This window comes from Callospermophilus lateralis, chromosome 13 (assembly GCF_048772815.1).
Source record: "Callospermophilus lateralis isolate mCalLat2 chromosome 13, mCalLat2.hap1, whole genome shotgun sequence".
Classification (NCBI taxonomy): Eukaryota; Metazoa; Chordata; class Mammalia; order Rodentia; family Sciuridae; genus Callospermophilus; species Callospermophilus lateralis.
Genome location: NC_135317.1, coordinates 108,438,436 through 108,453,838, shown reverse-complemented (window position 1 = coordinate 108,453,838; position 15,403 = coordinate 108,438,436). Strand labels below are relative to the sequence as shown.

Here is a 15,403-nt window from a genome sequence, read left to right as displayed (position 1 = left end):
AGAGGGCTGGCCTCTGGACAGCCACAGCCTGGGCCTTTCTGCCTTCTGTGGAGATGCAGCCCTCCTGGGCCTCGTGGCAGCCCAGCAACTGCTCTTCCTGCCTGCAGGCTGCCCCTTACCCCCACGTGCTCTCTCTCCTGCAGTCTTCCGTTTGTGCCAAGATCGTGCAGCTCCTGGGGCAGAACGAGGTGGACTACCGCCAGAAGCAGGTGGTCATCCTGAGCCAGGACAGCTTCTACCGTGTCCTTACGTCAGACCAGAAGGCCAAAGCCCTGAAGGGACAGTTCAATTTTGATCACCCAGGTGAGTCAGGAGGGCGGGGAGATGGCTCAGTACTGCCCGGGGAAGGTGCCGCCCTCTGGGCTTCCCCTGGTTGAACGGGGCTCAAGAGCTGCCTTGCAGGGCTGTTGTGGGCTTCTGGGGAAGAAGCACCAAGGTGACAGTTGGGAAGCATTTGGAAGACACTGATGTTGTGCCTGGCTCGTGACACACTGTCACTCTGACGGTTGTCTGGGGACCTGTGAGAGCCTGGGCCTCAGGTGGGCCAGCCCCCCTCATACCACTGCCAAGCTGCAGCAGCCTGCACTGCACCTGTCACCCGTCACCATGGGCACCGCAGGTGTCCAGCTCCTTGGCTGGCACACAGGCTCAGGGTGGCTGTCTGGGTGTGTCTTGCACTCAGTTGCTGGAGTCAGGCCTAGCTAGGCACAGGGCTCCTGGTGTCCGTAGTCATTGGCATCCTGGCAAGACTGTGCCAGTCCCTGGCCAGGGCTGGACTCAGGGTGGGGAGGACGGTGCAGGCCTGGGATGCATATCAGGGGCAGAGACCTGTGGTCAGCTCACTTGGCTGGCCTGAGGCCAGGCAGCTTTCATATCCACCTGGGGCCTGGAGTGCATGGTCATGGAGGAATTAACTTGGAATCAAGATGTTCTGACGGTTTGACTTCCTTCAGATGCCTTTGACAATGAACTCATCTTGAAGACTCTCAAAGAAATCTCTGAAGGGAAAACAGTCCAGATTCCCGTGTATGACTTCGTCTCCCATTCTCGGTAAGTGGGTACCTGCCACCCAGAGCAGCCTGAGACTGCACTCCCACCCCGTCCTCCACCCTGCCACTGCCAGTGGAGGGATGGCATGGCCCTGTGCCCTGGCTGCCTGTGGGGGGCCATTCCTGGATGGTCAGGCGGGCGTGCTCCATGGTGCTTGGGTAGGGCTGCACATGTGTTCTGGCTCCACACCCTGAGCTGTTCCTGAAACAGGATGCAAGGAGGACAGTGGAGGAAGGGCAGGAGGAACAAAGAGCCCTTCTTCCTGCTCTCCTGCTGACTTGGGATTGGACCGGGTGGAGGGGTGTGGGGGTTGGAGGTTGCCAGGTGCAGGTCTTAGGATCAATCAGACACTCGAGGAGGCCTGTTAGCCCAGGCCAAACAGTTCCTCATACAGCTTTACTCTTGGTGGCCCTGACTAGAACAGATGCTGGCTGGGAAGTGTGACCTCCTCCCTCTGAGTGTCGGGAACGGGCTCCTGGGGAGTTCCTCCTGCTACCTGATGCCGGGCACCTTGGACTTGTAGGACTCTTACTCACTCTGACCCAGCTTTCACATGGCCGCCCTGGGGACGTCCCAGCTGATGCTGACCTGGAGAGCACACTGCACCTGCATGGCTCCTCTGTGCTCTGGGCTCCTTGCGGCCTTCTGGAGTTCAGCCTGGTGCTGCGTGCCCTCCTGTCTGTCTACTTTTCATTCTTCCCTCCTGGCTCTTTTCTCCCACTCACTCTTGAGTCGAAGTGCTGAGGTAGGAAATTAGAACTCATCTATTACCAGATGTCTCTGTGATCATGGACCAGCCGTCTCTGCGAGCTCTGTGCCTGCGCATCTCAGCCTTAACGCAGTGTGTACCCAGCCTGCACCTCTCTCAGGTGCCTTAGGCATGGCAAGGAACTGGTCCGAGGAGGAAGCCAAGAGGGAGGGCATGGGACTCGAGATGCAGGCAGCCAGGAGTCGCCATGAGGGAGATGCCCAGCCCCGGACACCAGGCATCATGCCCCCGTGTCAGCCGGCGACCCTCCCAGATGATACAGGAATAAAGGGGTTCAGTGTAGGAGTTGCAGCTGATCTGAATGTTGGGGCTGGTAAGTGCAGCCAGAGAGTGAGGGCAAACATCAGTGTCCAGCCTGACCCCTGCACCAGCACACCTTGTCCAGCTCCCAGCCCCTGGTGACGCTGAGAGGTGTTCTCAGTGATCTGGCCCCAGCACCATGCTCTCCTGAGCACTGTGGATTCTGCTTCACGGTCGCCTTCCAAGTGTTCATGGCAGAGTAGCCTGGAACCGCAGCAGGAGGGCATCCTGGGAGTTAGTGTGGTAAGCTGGTGACCGAGTTCGCCCTGCCCAAGCTCAGGAGGAGGCATTGCAGTGTGGTCCCTGAGAGGAGGCTGGGCACCTCCAGCAGTTGCATAGAGCAGCGTATGTTGGGGAGAGGTTGTTGGCGAGAGATTTCCAAGGTGACAGCTGGGAAGCATCCAGGGATCGTGTGGACAGCTCTGTGCACACAGACAGCTGGGGAGCAGGAGGGATGGGTAGGTGTGAGTGAGCGGCTGGACGAGGAGGCAGGGGCCAGGTAAGCCTCAGGTTCTAGTCCTGCAGGGCATGGATGTCAGGCCAAGGAGCACAGACGAGCTAGCAGCGGGGGCCCCAGGAGCTCCACTGCGCAGGAAGGCCATTCTGGAGCAGGTGCTGCCCAGGAAGAGGCCTGTGCCGCACCTACCAAGGCAGTGGATGGAGGGTCTTTTTTTTTTTTTCTTCCCTTGGTACCAGGTATTGAACCCAGGGAAGCTAACCACTGAGCCAAATCCCCACCCGCTTGTTAGTGTTTTATTTAGAGACAGGATCTCACTGACTCTTTCTAAATCACCGAGGCTGGCTTTGAACCCGTGATCCTCCTGCCTCACCCTCCTGAGCTGCTGGGATTATAGGTGTGCGTCTTTGCACCTGGTGGAGTGAGGGTCTTGATGGAGAGAGGCTCCGATCACTGCAGATCTTTGGCGGTGGAAGAAGCGGAGTACTTCCGCAGGAGAGCTCTGTCAAGTTCATGTGTGGACAGTGGCCGCCCTGGTAGAACTCCCAGGACAGATGCCTTTTATTTTAAACCTCTTCTAGTGACGCAACACTAGTTTTGCGCCTGAGTCTGTGGAGGGCAGGAACTTGCCCAGGGCAGGGGCTGCGACTTCGATCCCCCTGCTGACCTGTCTCCTCTGCTTTGCAGGAAAGAGGAGACGGTCACTGTTTATCCTGCAGATGTGGTGCTCTTCGAAGGGATCCTGGCCTTCTATTCCCAGGAGGTTCGAGACCTGTTCCAGATGAAACTTTTTGTGGATACAGATGCAGACACCCGGCTCTCCCGAAGAGGTGTGTTCCAAAAGCCCTGTTGGTGGCCACCTTGTGGACAGGGAACCTGAGAGTCCATGAGTGGCCCTCTCTACCCCCCTGCCTGAGTCAGAAGTCTGGGCCTTCCCAGGGTAGACGTGTGTCCACATGGCCGAGCCTAGCTACGTCAGTCCAACCCCAGGATGTCTTGCCGCCCAAACACTTGGTGACATTTGAGAAGGGGTTAGTCACTGACTGTTTTGGATGAGACAGGCTGTGAGGTCACTGAGTTGAAACCAAAAAGTCCGCCTGCTTCTCACACCAGGGAAAGGTGACTAAACACTAGTTCCTTATGGTCCCTAAAGGCCCCTAATGGATGTCTCGACCTTGGCTCAGCCACAGGCCATGGAGATGGGAGAACCTGTCCCCACTGCTCCGTGTGACCCTCCCACTGCTGCCGCTCCAGCTTTGCCAGTCTTTCCAGATGGCACTGAGCAGGCTCTGCTGAGCCTGTGCCCACAGCCAGAGGTGCAGAGGTCTCTGGTGGGGCCGAGCTCTGGAGGGTGTGGTCCACTAGGGGCCTGGGACCTAGATGGGGTTGTTGATGGCATAGGTAACCCAGGAAAGTGCAGGGCAGGTGAATGGGGACCACTGCAGGCCCAGGACTTGGTTTGGCTGCTGGCGGGCGGGGACAGCAGGGGAGTGGAACACTGCTGCTCTCTGTTGGACGGTCATTCTGCAGGCGGTTGGGAGGTCTTGGGAGGCCATCTGTGGATCTGGACTGAGGCAGGCTGTCACGTAGGTGGTGGGAGAGGGGACAAGAGAAGGTACTAGCAGAGCAGGAATTGGGATGGTGATGGACAGGTGGCGGAGAGGGGAATGAAAGGTGACCAAGTCTGCATCCCTGTTGTGTGCAAGAGGAGAGGGGCAGCGAGGGCGGCTGCTCGGCCAGGGCAGTCTAGCCATGGATCCCAGGTCTGTGTCCATCGGAAGGAGTGGTCTCATTGTCAGAGCTGTTGGTGGAACCGCTGGGCCTTGGGGAAAGATGGAGAAACCACCAGGTGGGCCCTTCTGAGGGGCAATACCACCACATAGTTGGAGCCCCACTTCTGTCCCTGGCCGGGAGGGACGCAGAACACCATGTGACAAGAGAAGAGCAGGATGGGAGCCTGTGCTTGGTCCCAGCAGGTTCTGGTCTGTTTTGTGACTTGGGCAGCTCTTGGGACACCCCAGGCATTGGTGTCCTTGTGGGAACTGCTGTTAGCAGTGCGGTTCTGTCTGGGTAGGGTCGTGTGGCTCTGTAGGTAGGTAACGGGAGCCCTAGCCCAACCTCCACCCCTCGATTCTGCTTCACCAGCCTGGGCCCCCCTTGCCTGCTGTGGGTACTCTTGCCGGGACCATTGAGCAGCTTGGGGTTCAGAGCGGACACTTTGGAGTCAGGAGTGAGTGGTCCTGGGCTCTTCTTCCTATTAGAGGTTCATCTTGGATGAGCACCTCAAGTGTCGTGAGGATCAGTGGCTCTGTGGGGTGGCCCATGGTTTGTTAGTTGAGGCCTTGTGGCAGATAGAAGCCCCTGTGTTCGGGTGGCTGGGGTGCTTTCTCTGGGCTCTCTGTAGGACTGCAGGAGCCATAACCTGGGAGCTGGTACCACTGGACTGATGTGGTCACTGCTGCTGGGCCTCACTCAGCCTGGGGCGCAGGGTGTTGGGGAAGGAAGCAGGGGAGGGGGTCGGGAGGGACCCAGCAGGTCCTCGCTGTGCGGGCTACGCTCCCGTGTCCTCTTCTGGCAGGAGATCCCCATGAGGAATGGAGAACCCCCTCGCTAGAGGCCTCAGGCCCAGCTCTGGTGACCCGTGCACCCTGACGCTGCAGTTGCTCACTGTCGAGGCTGTTTCCTTCTTACCTGGTGGGCCTTCTCCACGTTCCACCCTGAGCCTCCATTCTCTCCACATGGGACACACAGGGCCTGGCATGGGTGGGGGGCACCAGGTACTGGGGGAGGGGGCGATGAGCAGGAGCAGCTGTGGGGCTCGAGCACTCTAGCCCCCTCCTCGCCACGCCCTGCCGCGCACATGATCCCACGCTGAGTCAGCCCTGGTGGGGGTTCTGCCTTGGAGAGGTGCTCCTGTACTCGGGAGGTGGCTTCCAGGTACTCCCTATTGCACAAGCTCCTCACCCTGCTCACCCGGAGTACCGGGCAGGGGGCATGTGGGCAGGGCGAGCAGGGCTGCTGATGCCCCTCCTGCCACCTCACTCAGGTAGGGAGTCAGGGTCTGTGGGATGTGCAGTCTGTTCTTTCACTCTGGGTGACACAGCTCCTCAGCCACTTGCTGAGGGATTGTCCTTGTCGTGGCTCCTCCTGAATTCCTCTTGGCTTTATCAGGCCAGGAATAGCAGCGCTGGGTTGGAAGGGCTGAAGTGAGGAGGCCAGGCACGGATCGGATCGTGGGCAGACTTGTCACTTCCTGAGCTTGACCCTCTCAAAGGGCCTGTCCTGGCCCAGCAAATGGGTGGGCTTCAGACTGTGGACAGCCGCCAGTTATGAGTCCCAGGAGTTCTGGTTTGTGCCAAGACCTTGCTCTGACTCAGCCCATGGCGTGTCCTGTTTCTGGGTGTGTCACAGGGCAGGCTTCTCATTTCTGTGGGCGGTGCCTGCGGGGTCTCTGGCTGCAGAGTTGGGCCGGGCCTTCTGGTCTGCAGGGTTCCCGTGCCAGGATCCTGAGGCAAGGTCCCTCTCTTCCTCTCCATTTCCCCCTCCCTCCCTGTCCCTCCCTCTTCATGTGACTCTAATGCACATCTGCTTTCTGCATGACCAGGCACTTCTCCAGCCCAGTGGATGAGCCTCCGGGTCTGTAGGACACAGGGAGCCAGGACCTAGTGGGGCAAAGGAGGCTATGTGTGGGGTGTCCTGGGCCATGCAGGAGCTCAGGCCTCCCACAGTGCAGAAGCCATGCGCATCCTGTGTTGCAAAACAAAGCCCACACCAGGGCTGTGGGGAGCCCCGGTCTCCTGGGTGCCAGGGTACTTGCTGTCCTCCGGCTCTGACGCCCCTTTCATCGGGCTTCCTTTACTGTGGGCTTTACCTGGGGACGTGTGAAGGGCTAGAGGCCACCCTGGCTGCATGTTTTGGCCCTGTTGAAGTCATCACTACGAGTGCCAGAAGCTAGGGTTCATGGGCGGGAGCTATGTGGCTGTTCCTCAGGTTTCCTCCTGGCCACATCTGCCCAGCAGACCCAAAGGGGCAGCGGGAGCAGAGGCCGTGCAGCAAGGCTGGAGAAAGCTGCTTCCTGGCAGGAGGCGGTGGGCTCTGTGGACAGGCGGTGGGCTCTGTGGACAGGCGGAGTGGGTGTGAGGCAAGTCCTGGCTCACTGGGGACCACAGACTTTGCATAACCAAAGCTGGTATGAAAGCCAGCTGCCCCCTGTGGGGTGGCTCTGGGAGGCAGGCTTCTTGTCCTGGGGGGCGGGGTCAGAGCCACTCCATTCCTTCCACCTGCGAGTGTAAGCAGAGTGATTGTTCCCACACTTCTGGCTTTCCAGAAGTCTACCCTCAGATCCTGTCTGTATGCGTTTGGTGCGTCTTACCCACACTCGAGCCGTTACTTGAGAAATGTGGGAGAAGGAGCTGAGGGCCCCTTGCAGTTGATGGTGGGTGGGGTGACAACCTTGGGCTTGGCTGGAACACACAGCAGCTGGGCAGCAGGATCCCAAGCCACGGAGGGCCGTATTGGTGAGGGAACCTTCTGGGCTCACTGCCTAAGGGGCCGAGGCTGAAGGAGGTCCGGGTGCAGTGGCAGAGCCAGGACTACTGGCCCCCTTTCTGTTTTTTGACAAAGGAATCAACAAAGTGGCGAAAGTCCCTGAATGAAATGGACTAGGCGAGGATAGTGGTGGCCGAATCTTGTGCCACCTGGGTTGCTTCTCTGCCCCGGGCCGCTGTGTCCTTTCAATAAAGATAGTCCTTCAGTTTGCAAACCTCTATGCCTGAAGTGGGCAAGGCCTCCGTGCCTAGGTGGCTGTGGGGAGCCAAAAGAACTCACCTGTCCTGCTGTAGGGGGTTGCTGGACTTCCAGACAAGATGAGTGGGAAGGGTGTGTGGAGCCATCACCTGCCTGGGCCCAGGTTGCGGCCTGTGACCCTGAGCCCTCAGGGCTGTGCTGGGTGTGCAGTTCACATTGGAGTCTGGTTTGGGCCCGCTGTGGGCTGACTCAGGAACGCTGCGGGCTCTGGCCCAGGCAGTCTTCTGTTTCCCACGATATTTCTGGTGAAATCCGGGGAAGTAAGACTTAGACACATAACTTGTTTCTTAGAGCTGCTGCTGCCCTGTTGTCACAGGTGAGGAACCAGCTTGTGGCCTGTGGGAGGGAAGGGAGCCCAGGGCCTGTTCTCCCGTGGGCAGGTGCATGGTGGCCCCCACACTGTTTATTGATTCTTGTTTTTCTTCTCTTATAGTACTGAGGGACATCAGCGAAAGAGGGAGGGACCTTGAACAGATTTTGTCTCAGTATATCACGTTCGTCAAGCCTGCCTTTGAGGAATTCTGCTTGCCAGTGAGTTGCATTTTGGCTTGTTTTGTTGGATGTACACTTAATTTTGTGGTTCACATAAAGATATGCAAGTCGCAGCAGTCCCCAGCTCGAATCTCCTTCCTGTCTCCAAGCATCTCCACCCTGAAGTCCCAAGAGAGGGCAGCCTTAGGTGCTTGGTGTCCTGTGTGTTCTGGGAGCTCCGTCCTTCTGTTCTTCCTCTGAGAGCCCGTGAGGCCCATGCCAGGCCTTCTGCTAACTCTGTAGGCTCAGCAAGTGCTGCACTCGTGCGAGGTGGTGTGGCTCTCAGGTCCAAGGGTGGCCTCAGCATGCCGCGGCGTGGCCCTCTCAGCCTCCTCTTGTGCCTCCAGTCCTGCCAGGCAGCTGGGAATGCTGAGGTGAGACAGTGTGGAGACAAGGAAGGGGGTCGAGGGCCTTGGAAGCCAGCCCTCAGCCTGGGGCACACTGTGCTTCCTTGGGGACCCAGAGAGGCCTGCTGGGAGCCTGCTGGAGACCGCGGCATGACCAGGGTGGCTGAACCATGGTGGAGCCCCTGGTGATTCATGGCTGAGCCCCAGCGGGAGGAGGGGGAGGCTGGTAAGGGAGTTAGGGAGGTCTTTTGGGGACTGCAGTCTGGAGAGGCCTTGAGCAGGGTGGGAGTAAGACTGGGCCTGGGCATTCCTCGGCCTGTCCTGGTGATCAGCTTCTCTCTCCTCTCCTGGGAAGCTCTGTTCCCAGCCTGTCTCTCGAAGTCTGTTGGTAGATCTTACATCAGGTTGGACAGGACTTATTTCCAGCCAGCACAGGTGGGCTTTCTAAGCTGGCCTGAGCAGCCTTGACACCTGTCCATCAGCCGAGGGGACGCAGGAGCTGTGGAAAGCTTGTGTCCATTCAGCTGTCCAAGGCCCTTCTTGCTCTAAACTCAATAATAAAAACCCAGAGTGACCTCATTGTCAGACACCACTTTGCCATTAACCTAGTTGGAATGGAGTGCAAGATTCTGGACAAATGCCTTTTGGGTTGTTGCTGCTCATTCCCACTGTCAGCCCCTCTTTGCTCAGGAAAGACCAACTTGTTCCTCCGCAAGCGGGGGACTGAGAGCTGTCTGGATGGGCCTTGGGCCTGGCAGGACTGTGTGCCAGCGCCTGGTGTGGAAGTTCACCGTGAGGCTGCTCACATGGCAGGCGCGGAGTGTGCCTACAGAGCCAGGGAAGCTGGTCGGGGGCCACGGGCCTTTTCTGGCCTTTCCTGGGCTGGGATAAGTCCCGTCACCTTCAGACTGTGTCAGAGCCCAGATGGCCTGGCCCCCTTGAGCCTGGTGGTTCTTGTTCCTCTCTTTCCTAGTGTTAGGGCCCTTGTGTGCCTGGCCCACGTTCTTTGCAGGTCCGGGTGCAGACTGTTGGGCTAACCCAGGAACTAAGAGGCCCCTGGTTTGCTGGAACGTGGATGGAGTGCATCCAGGTCAGGCGCCTGATGAGCAGTCGGATCGTGGGTTGCTATGAGGTGCTGCCCAGTCGGGACCAGTGCCCTCATGACACGGAACACCTTCGCCCTGTTCCTCTTGCCCTTGCCTGCTCCCTTCCTCCCTGGCTCTGAGGAAGGCTGGCCCTTGTTCCTGGGGAGGGGCTGGTCCCTGCACTCTGAGCCCCTCTGTTAACACACTCTGCATATCTTTCTCCACAGACCAAGAAGTATGCCGATGTGATAATTCCTAGAGGTGCAGACAACCTCGGTGAGTCCCTGTGGGCGCCTCAGCCCTGCGGCTGCCAGCCACAGGCTGGGGCAGGATGTGGTGGCATGGGCTCTGTGCTCTATGATGGGACCAGAGGCATTCCCTCTGCAGCCCTGTCTTGGGATCATGCCCTGAGTGGTGTGCAGTGTGTGAGGGCAGGCAAGGGCTGTGCCCCTGGAGGAGCCGTGGCCTTATGCTGGTGCCCAGGGTGACCCCTGGGAGCCTCGCCTCCTGCCTCACCTCCTGGCTGCACAGCAGGCCGCCTCCTCAGTGTGACGCAGAGGATCTGCTCTCGTGGGTGCCCTCAGAACACAGCCGGCTAGGCCCCTGGGTGCTGTGTGCGGGTGCTGGCTTGCCTGGAAGCCCACCCATCTCCTGACTTGGCGTCTGCGGCAGAGTTGGTCTGTCAGATAGGACCCTGTCTTCTCTTTTTTTCATTTGTCCTCCGTTTAAAACGTTGATTGCCAGGTGCAGTGGTGTACGTCTGTGATCCCAGTGACTTGGGAGACCAAGGCAGAAGGTCTGCAAGTTCCTGGCCAGTCCAGGTAGCTCAGCAAGACCTTGCCTTACAATTAAAAACAAGACAACAACAACAACAACAAAATGGTGGTGCTGCTCAGTGGTAAGAGTGCCTGCTTCACGTGTGGGCGGCCCTGGTTCCGTCCCGAGCAGCGCTCTCACACAGTGGGCTGAGTCGTTTGGGAATTTGTCATGGTGATCTTTTTTTTTTTTTAAAAGCAGTACTGAGGACTGTGCCCCAGGTCCCCTGCATGCTAGGCAAGTGCTCTACACTGAGGTGTACCCCCAGGCACCACCCTTCCCTGTGAATTCTGAGCCAGGGTCTCACTGAGTTGCCCAGGATGGCCTCGATTTTATGACCTTCCTGTCTCAATGTCTCAGTAGCTGGGTGTTTTATCAGCATTTTCATTGCTGTGACCAAAAGACCTACAAGAACAACACAAGGAGGGAGGTTTATTTGGTGCTCACAGTTTCAGAGGTTCATTCCATGGTCAGCTGAACCCATTGCTCTGGCCCAAGGTGGGCAGAACATGATGGCGGAAGGGCATGGCAGAGGAAAGCAGCTAGGACATGCCAACAGGGAGTAGAGAGAGCTCTGCTCACCAGGAACAAAGTACAGACCCCAAAGGATGGACCCATGGATTCGGCCCAGGCTCTCGAGACCCACTCATTTCATTCCAGGCTCCCTTGCTTTGTCTCACACAGCTTCTGAGGGAGACCTTGTATCCAAATCACAGCCCTGGAATTAGAGGCGTGGGCCACCATGCCTGGCATCACCACGTGGTGAAGAATGAGGACATTCTGACCCACAGGCACAGTGTGGTCACCGTGTTCAGGAGAAGCAACATTGACGTGATCTCTAGCCAGCAGAGGCTCCTCAGCTTGTCTCTGGTCTTCATGACAGTGACAGTGGCATACAGGATTGCTGGTGGGCAGATGGCCCTCAGCTGGGGCCATCCTTTATGTCTCGTGACCAGATGAGTGTGGATTGCAGCAGGAGCACCCCATGTCTGTCCCGTGCTTGGTGACATTTGCATCAGTTGGTTGAGGGGTGTATTTTGTTTCTGGTGGCTATACGTGTGGCTCTGCCCTATGCTTTTGAGGGAGGAGAAGCCCTTTCCTGGGGTTGCCCTCTGTAGGTGGCAGGCTCCTTAGTCAAGGGCCTCATGGCCAACTGGTGGTGTCAGAAGTAGGGCCAGCTGCCCACTCTGGAGAGTTGTGCTGGTTACTTTGCCGCGGGGCACTCTGGTCCTCGCTGGTGAGAAGCCCTTTCTTTGGCATTGTCTGCCTTCCTCCTCATGTGCTCCTGTAGGGGACATCATGGTAGCCTGTCGAGGCTGGAGGTTGTGACTTGGCTGCAAATGCCACTTCCCAGGGTGCCTTACCTGTGCTTCCTGTGTGCCTGTCCACACATCACACCTGTGTCCCCTGCCACCCCAGCCCTCTAGCCTGTCCCACTGTGTCCACCAGTGCTCCCAGCCCTGCGCATGTGGCCTCCCTCCCTCCCAACCCTGCTGCTCTCTGTCCTGCAGTGGCCATCAACCTCATCGTGCAGCACATCCAGGACATCCTCAACGGAGGGCCTTCCAAGCGGCAGACCAACGGCTGCCTCAACGGCTACACCCCTTCACGCAAGAGGCAGCCATCGGAGTCCAGCAGCCGGCCGCATTGACCCTGGTTCTGCAGACCCGCCCGCCTCCGAGACACTGCTCACCTATACACACCGTCTCCTCTGACATCACTGTATTTAGGAAAACACCTTGGGGATGAAATGCCTTTGATCATTTTCTTTTTCCTGTTTATACTTCGGAACTGCGAAATCCAAAGGAACTTGACCTGAGCTTAAGCAACAAACCGTGCCAACGTCTCCTGGTGATGCCTGATTATGAATCCAACGTGTAACCAATTATAAATACATACATATAGAGAGATATATATAAAAGGATCTATTTTTGTGTAAATGTACAAATACTGTACAGCTCTTTGCCGTAAGTATTTTGCAGGGGCCTGGCTTGTGTATGTGGGGCCTGGAGCTGGAGCTGTGTTGTGGGGAGTGGGCCGGCCGATGCCCCTTGGCTTGGCATCCAGGATGCCTCCTGGGAGATGCCCTTAGGAGCTGAAGCTTGGGTGCTTGACAGGAGGGACTTGTGTCCTCCTTTGTGTTGAATCAGTGAGCTCTCAACTTAGAATCCATCCCAGGGGAGAGGGCAGGTCTGCAGAGGCTGCTGGCCCTGCCCCACCTCTGGTTGCTGGCCAGTTCTTTCTGGCCTCTCCAGGAAGCCAGAGCCACGGGGCTTGGGGGTCCCTTCCAAGTGATAAGTCGGGAGGGAGGGAGTGCAGTTGAGTCTCCGGCCTGTCTTTGAGGACCTGCTGGTTCTCGGGTGTGGCATTCCTTGGCATTTCTGTCTCTGCAATGTCGTGCCGCCGAGCTCCCGGGCCCTGGGGATGAGCTGCCCACACGAGGGACTTTTGTTGGCCGTGATGGGGGATATGCAGTGAGGGGGTAGTGTGCCCAGGTCGGGATCTGGCCAGCCGTGGCAGGACAGGAGGGGGCTTCCTAGGCGGACTACAGAGGAGGTGTTTAAAGGACGTATTTAAATCATGGCACGAGGCTGGAGTCCCAGGGGAAAGCCCTGGTGGTGATCCCTTTCCCACGCGGCCTCTTGGTGGAGCCCTTGTGGGGAGGAAGTGTGCATTCTAACGCACTGGCAGGGGCGGAGGAGCTGGGGCCCTACGGGGTGAGGCGGGTGTGAGTGAGGAGGCTGGTGCCCCAGTTTCCACCTGCAGAAGAGCCAAGGCTCGCCACACGGGGGCCACCCTCCTGGTGCTTGGCAGGCCATGCCCTCGGTCACCCCGCTGTGGCTGCCGGTCAACATTGCAGAGCCTTCTCCCTCTGCGGCTCTCGGCCTCTGGAGCCTTCAGGGCAGTCTGCCTCCTTACTCTAGCCACCCGCTTCCCTCTGGCTCCGCTTGCACTCCATCGGCCCTCCAGTCTGGTTGCCATCTGCTGCCCCCGAGGTCCCCAAGAGGCCATGCAGGCTGGGAGGGAGGCTTGAGGGCTCAGGGTGGCTCTGAGGCGGGTCCTCAGCGAGTGGCTGCACTGGAGAGTGCTTCAGGGCCAGATTCGCCTCTCCACAGTCATGGCTGGTGCAGGGTGGGTGGCAGGCTGGGATAGCATCCCGAGGATGTGGCTCCCAGCCTTGCTGGGCCCGCCAGGGCTCAGTCGGAGCCGGTCCTGCAGGGAGCCTCAGCCTTCAGAGGCCAGCGCCCAGCATGCTGACGTTACTTGAAGCTCCCAGGTGCCAAACCATTTAGTGCCTTGGCCATGTATCCCACTGCCCGAGGGCCGGTCCTCCTCCTCAGAGCCCTCACTTACTGAGCCGCTTCCTCATCTACCTGTGGTGTTGGGACCAACCTCCAGGGTCTCTGAGCCACCCACTCCCAGCCTGGACACAGTCAAGGGCTGTCCTGTTCCCTCATGAAATGGTCACAAGTCCTCACAGCTCGGCCAGAGGCCCTGGGCAGTGCTTGCTTGGGGCTGGACACACTGCCTGGGACAGGAGGGGGATGGCAGGGGGAGGGTCCACCCTCTGTGGCAACCCAGCTTCCAGCCTCCCGTGTGTCGGACTTGAGCTTCCTGTGAGACAAACCAGGTCTGGATTTTTAAGTCTCTGGATGTCCCATACAACTGGAGAGTCATTAGACCGCAGGCCTCGGGGTCTGTCCCCTGGCACTCTGAGCTGTGGTGGAGGAGGCATGGGTGAGCAGAGCAGGCAGTGTCACAGGTGTGCCTGGGACCCTCTGGGCTCCCGAGGGATCGGCTCACGTCCCGCTCTCTGCACAGGTGCTGTCTGTGGATCGAGTGAGTGTTCAGGGGAGAATTACCTGCGCCTGGGCCAGGAGGCCGGGCCTCTTCCACACCAGTGCAGCTCCTGCTGGGCACGTTCCTTCCTGGGCATCTGAGACTGGTGTAGGGAAGACGGGCATCTGAGGAGGGCACGTGTTGTGGCTTCAGGTGTCCTTTGATTTGGAGCGGGAAGGGAAGGCCCCAAGAGCAGCCATAGGTCCCACAGAGGACCTGCACAGACAGGCCAGGGAGGGGTAGGGAGTCCCTGGTTTGCCTGTCCCCAGGACTACAGACGTTCAGCGTTGGCCCCACTTAGCCGTCGTGGGCAGCCTGACTCCTGCCGCTCCTGGGCTCGGTTGCCACGGGGTCAGACTGGAGGTGTGCCCCTCAGGGCAGCGGGGCAGGCACGTCTCTGCTGCCTCGTGCAGGCCTTGGATGCGCAGCCTTGGCCTCAGCCTGTGCGGAGAGCCGCTTCCCAGGTGCCTGTCCCAGGTCCTGTCCCTGGGAGGGGCTGGCTGGCAAGGACAGGCTGGTCTGGATGCAGGATACCCTTTTCTCAGGGGGAGCGGGCAAACATACTTGGTGTCACAATGAGAGAGTGCACAGGCCGGGAAAGGCACGTTTGAGAGCCCTGGAGCTCAGAGCCCCTTCAGGCTTCTGTCCTGGGCGTCCCTCCTGTACTGGGCATGGTGCCTGGGTTATGGTCAGGGTCTGCAGCTCTGGGGCAGCGAGTGGCTCAGAGACTTCAGCTTTCCTTCCCTCGGAGATGCTTGCTTCCCTGTATTGTTGGTGGCCACAGAAAATATGTACTTTGCTGTAAATAAAGACTGAATGAAAAGACCCAACTCTGGCCTTGTTCATGGTGTCTGGTCAGGAGAGCCTGTGGGTGCCGGCTGGGACGGCCGGGCCCTGCCGTCGCAGAGGAGCCGTGTTCTGGGGTGCAGGAACCCTGGCTGAGCATGTGCTCCTGTAGAACGGCAGGCTTGCCCCACTCGTCAGGCAGAAAGCCCAGGCCCAGGCTTCTGGGCCCTGGTGTCTCCCGTTAGGCAGACTCACTGCTGAGGGGCGCGCCGTGGGTGAGGAGAGGCACCTTGACTGTGCAGAGGGCTCACATGGGCCACAGGAGCTCACTGCACTATGGAGTGAGCATGAGCCTGTCCTTTGCAGCAGACCCAGGTCATCTGCCACTCTAGCCCCCGTCTCCTGGTCTCCCAATGACACCTTACCTAGCTCCCGTCTCCTGGTCTCCCAGTGACACCCTACCTCACACCTGTATCCTGGCTCCCAGTGACACCTGACCTAGCCCCCCGCTCCTGGTCTCCCAGTGACACCCTACCTAGTCACTGGGACACATCTCCTGGTCTCCCAGTGACACCCTACCTCACCCCCGTATCCTGGCTCCCAGTGACACCCGGCC

At 58.8% G+C, this 15,403-nt stretch overlaps 1 protein-coding gene across 2 annotated transcripts in view; it reads left to right on the top strand.

The window, feature by feature from the left end:
- Uck2 (uridine-cytidine kinase 2) overlaps nt 1-14,831 on the top strand; it is a 57,087-nt gene extending 42,256 nt beyond the window's left edge. The window contains exons 2-8 of one of the 2 annotated variants that reach the window (XM_076872877.2): nt 144-303; nt 954-1,050; nt 3,264-3,406; nt 7,816-7,913; nt 9,273-9,350; nt 9,573-9,621; nt 11,673-14,831. In XM_076872877.2, coding sequence (XP_076728992.2) covers nt 144-303; nt 954-1,050; nt 3,264-3,406; nt 7,816-7,913; nt 9,273-9,350; nt 9,573-9,621; nt 11,673-11,812 — 765 coding nt within the window. In that variant the 3' untranslated portion in view covers nt 11,813-14,831. The remainder of the gene's footprint in view (nt 1-143; nt 304-953; nt 1,051-3,263; nt 3,407-7,815; nt 7,914-9,272; nt 9,351-9,572; nt 9,622-11,672) is intronic. The other variant, XM_076872878.2, reaches the window with a different exon arrangement.
- Nucleotides 14,832-15,403: the final 572 nt, after the last annotated feature.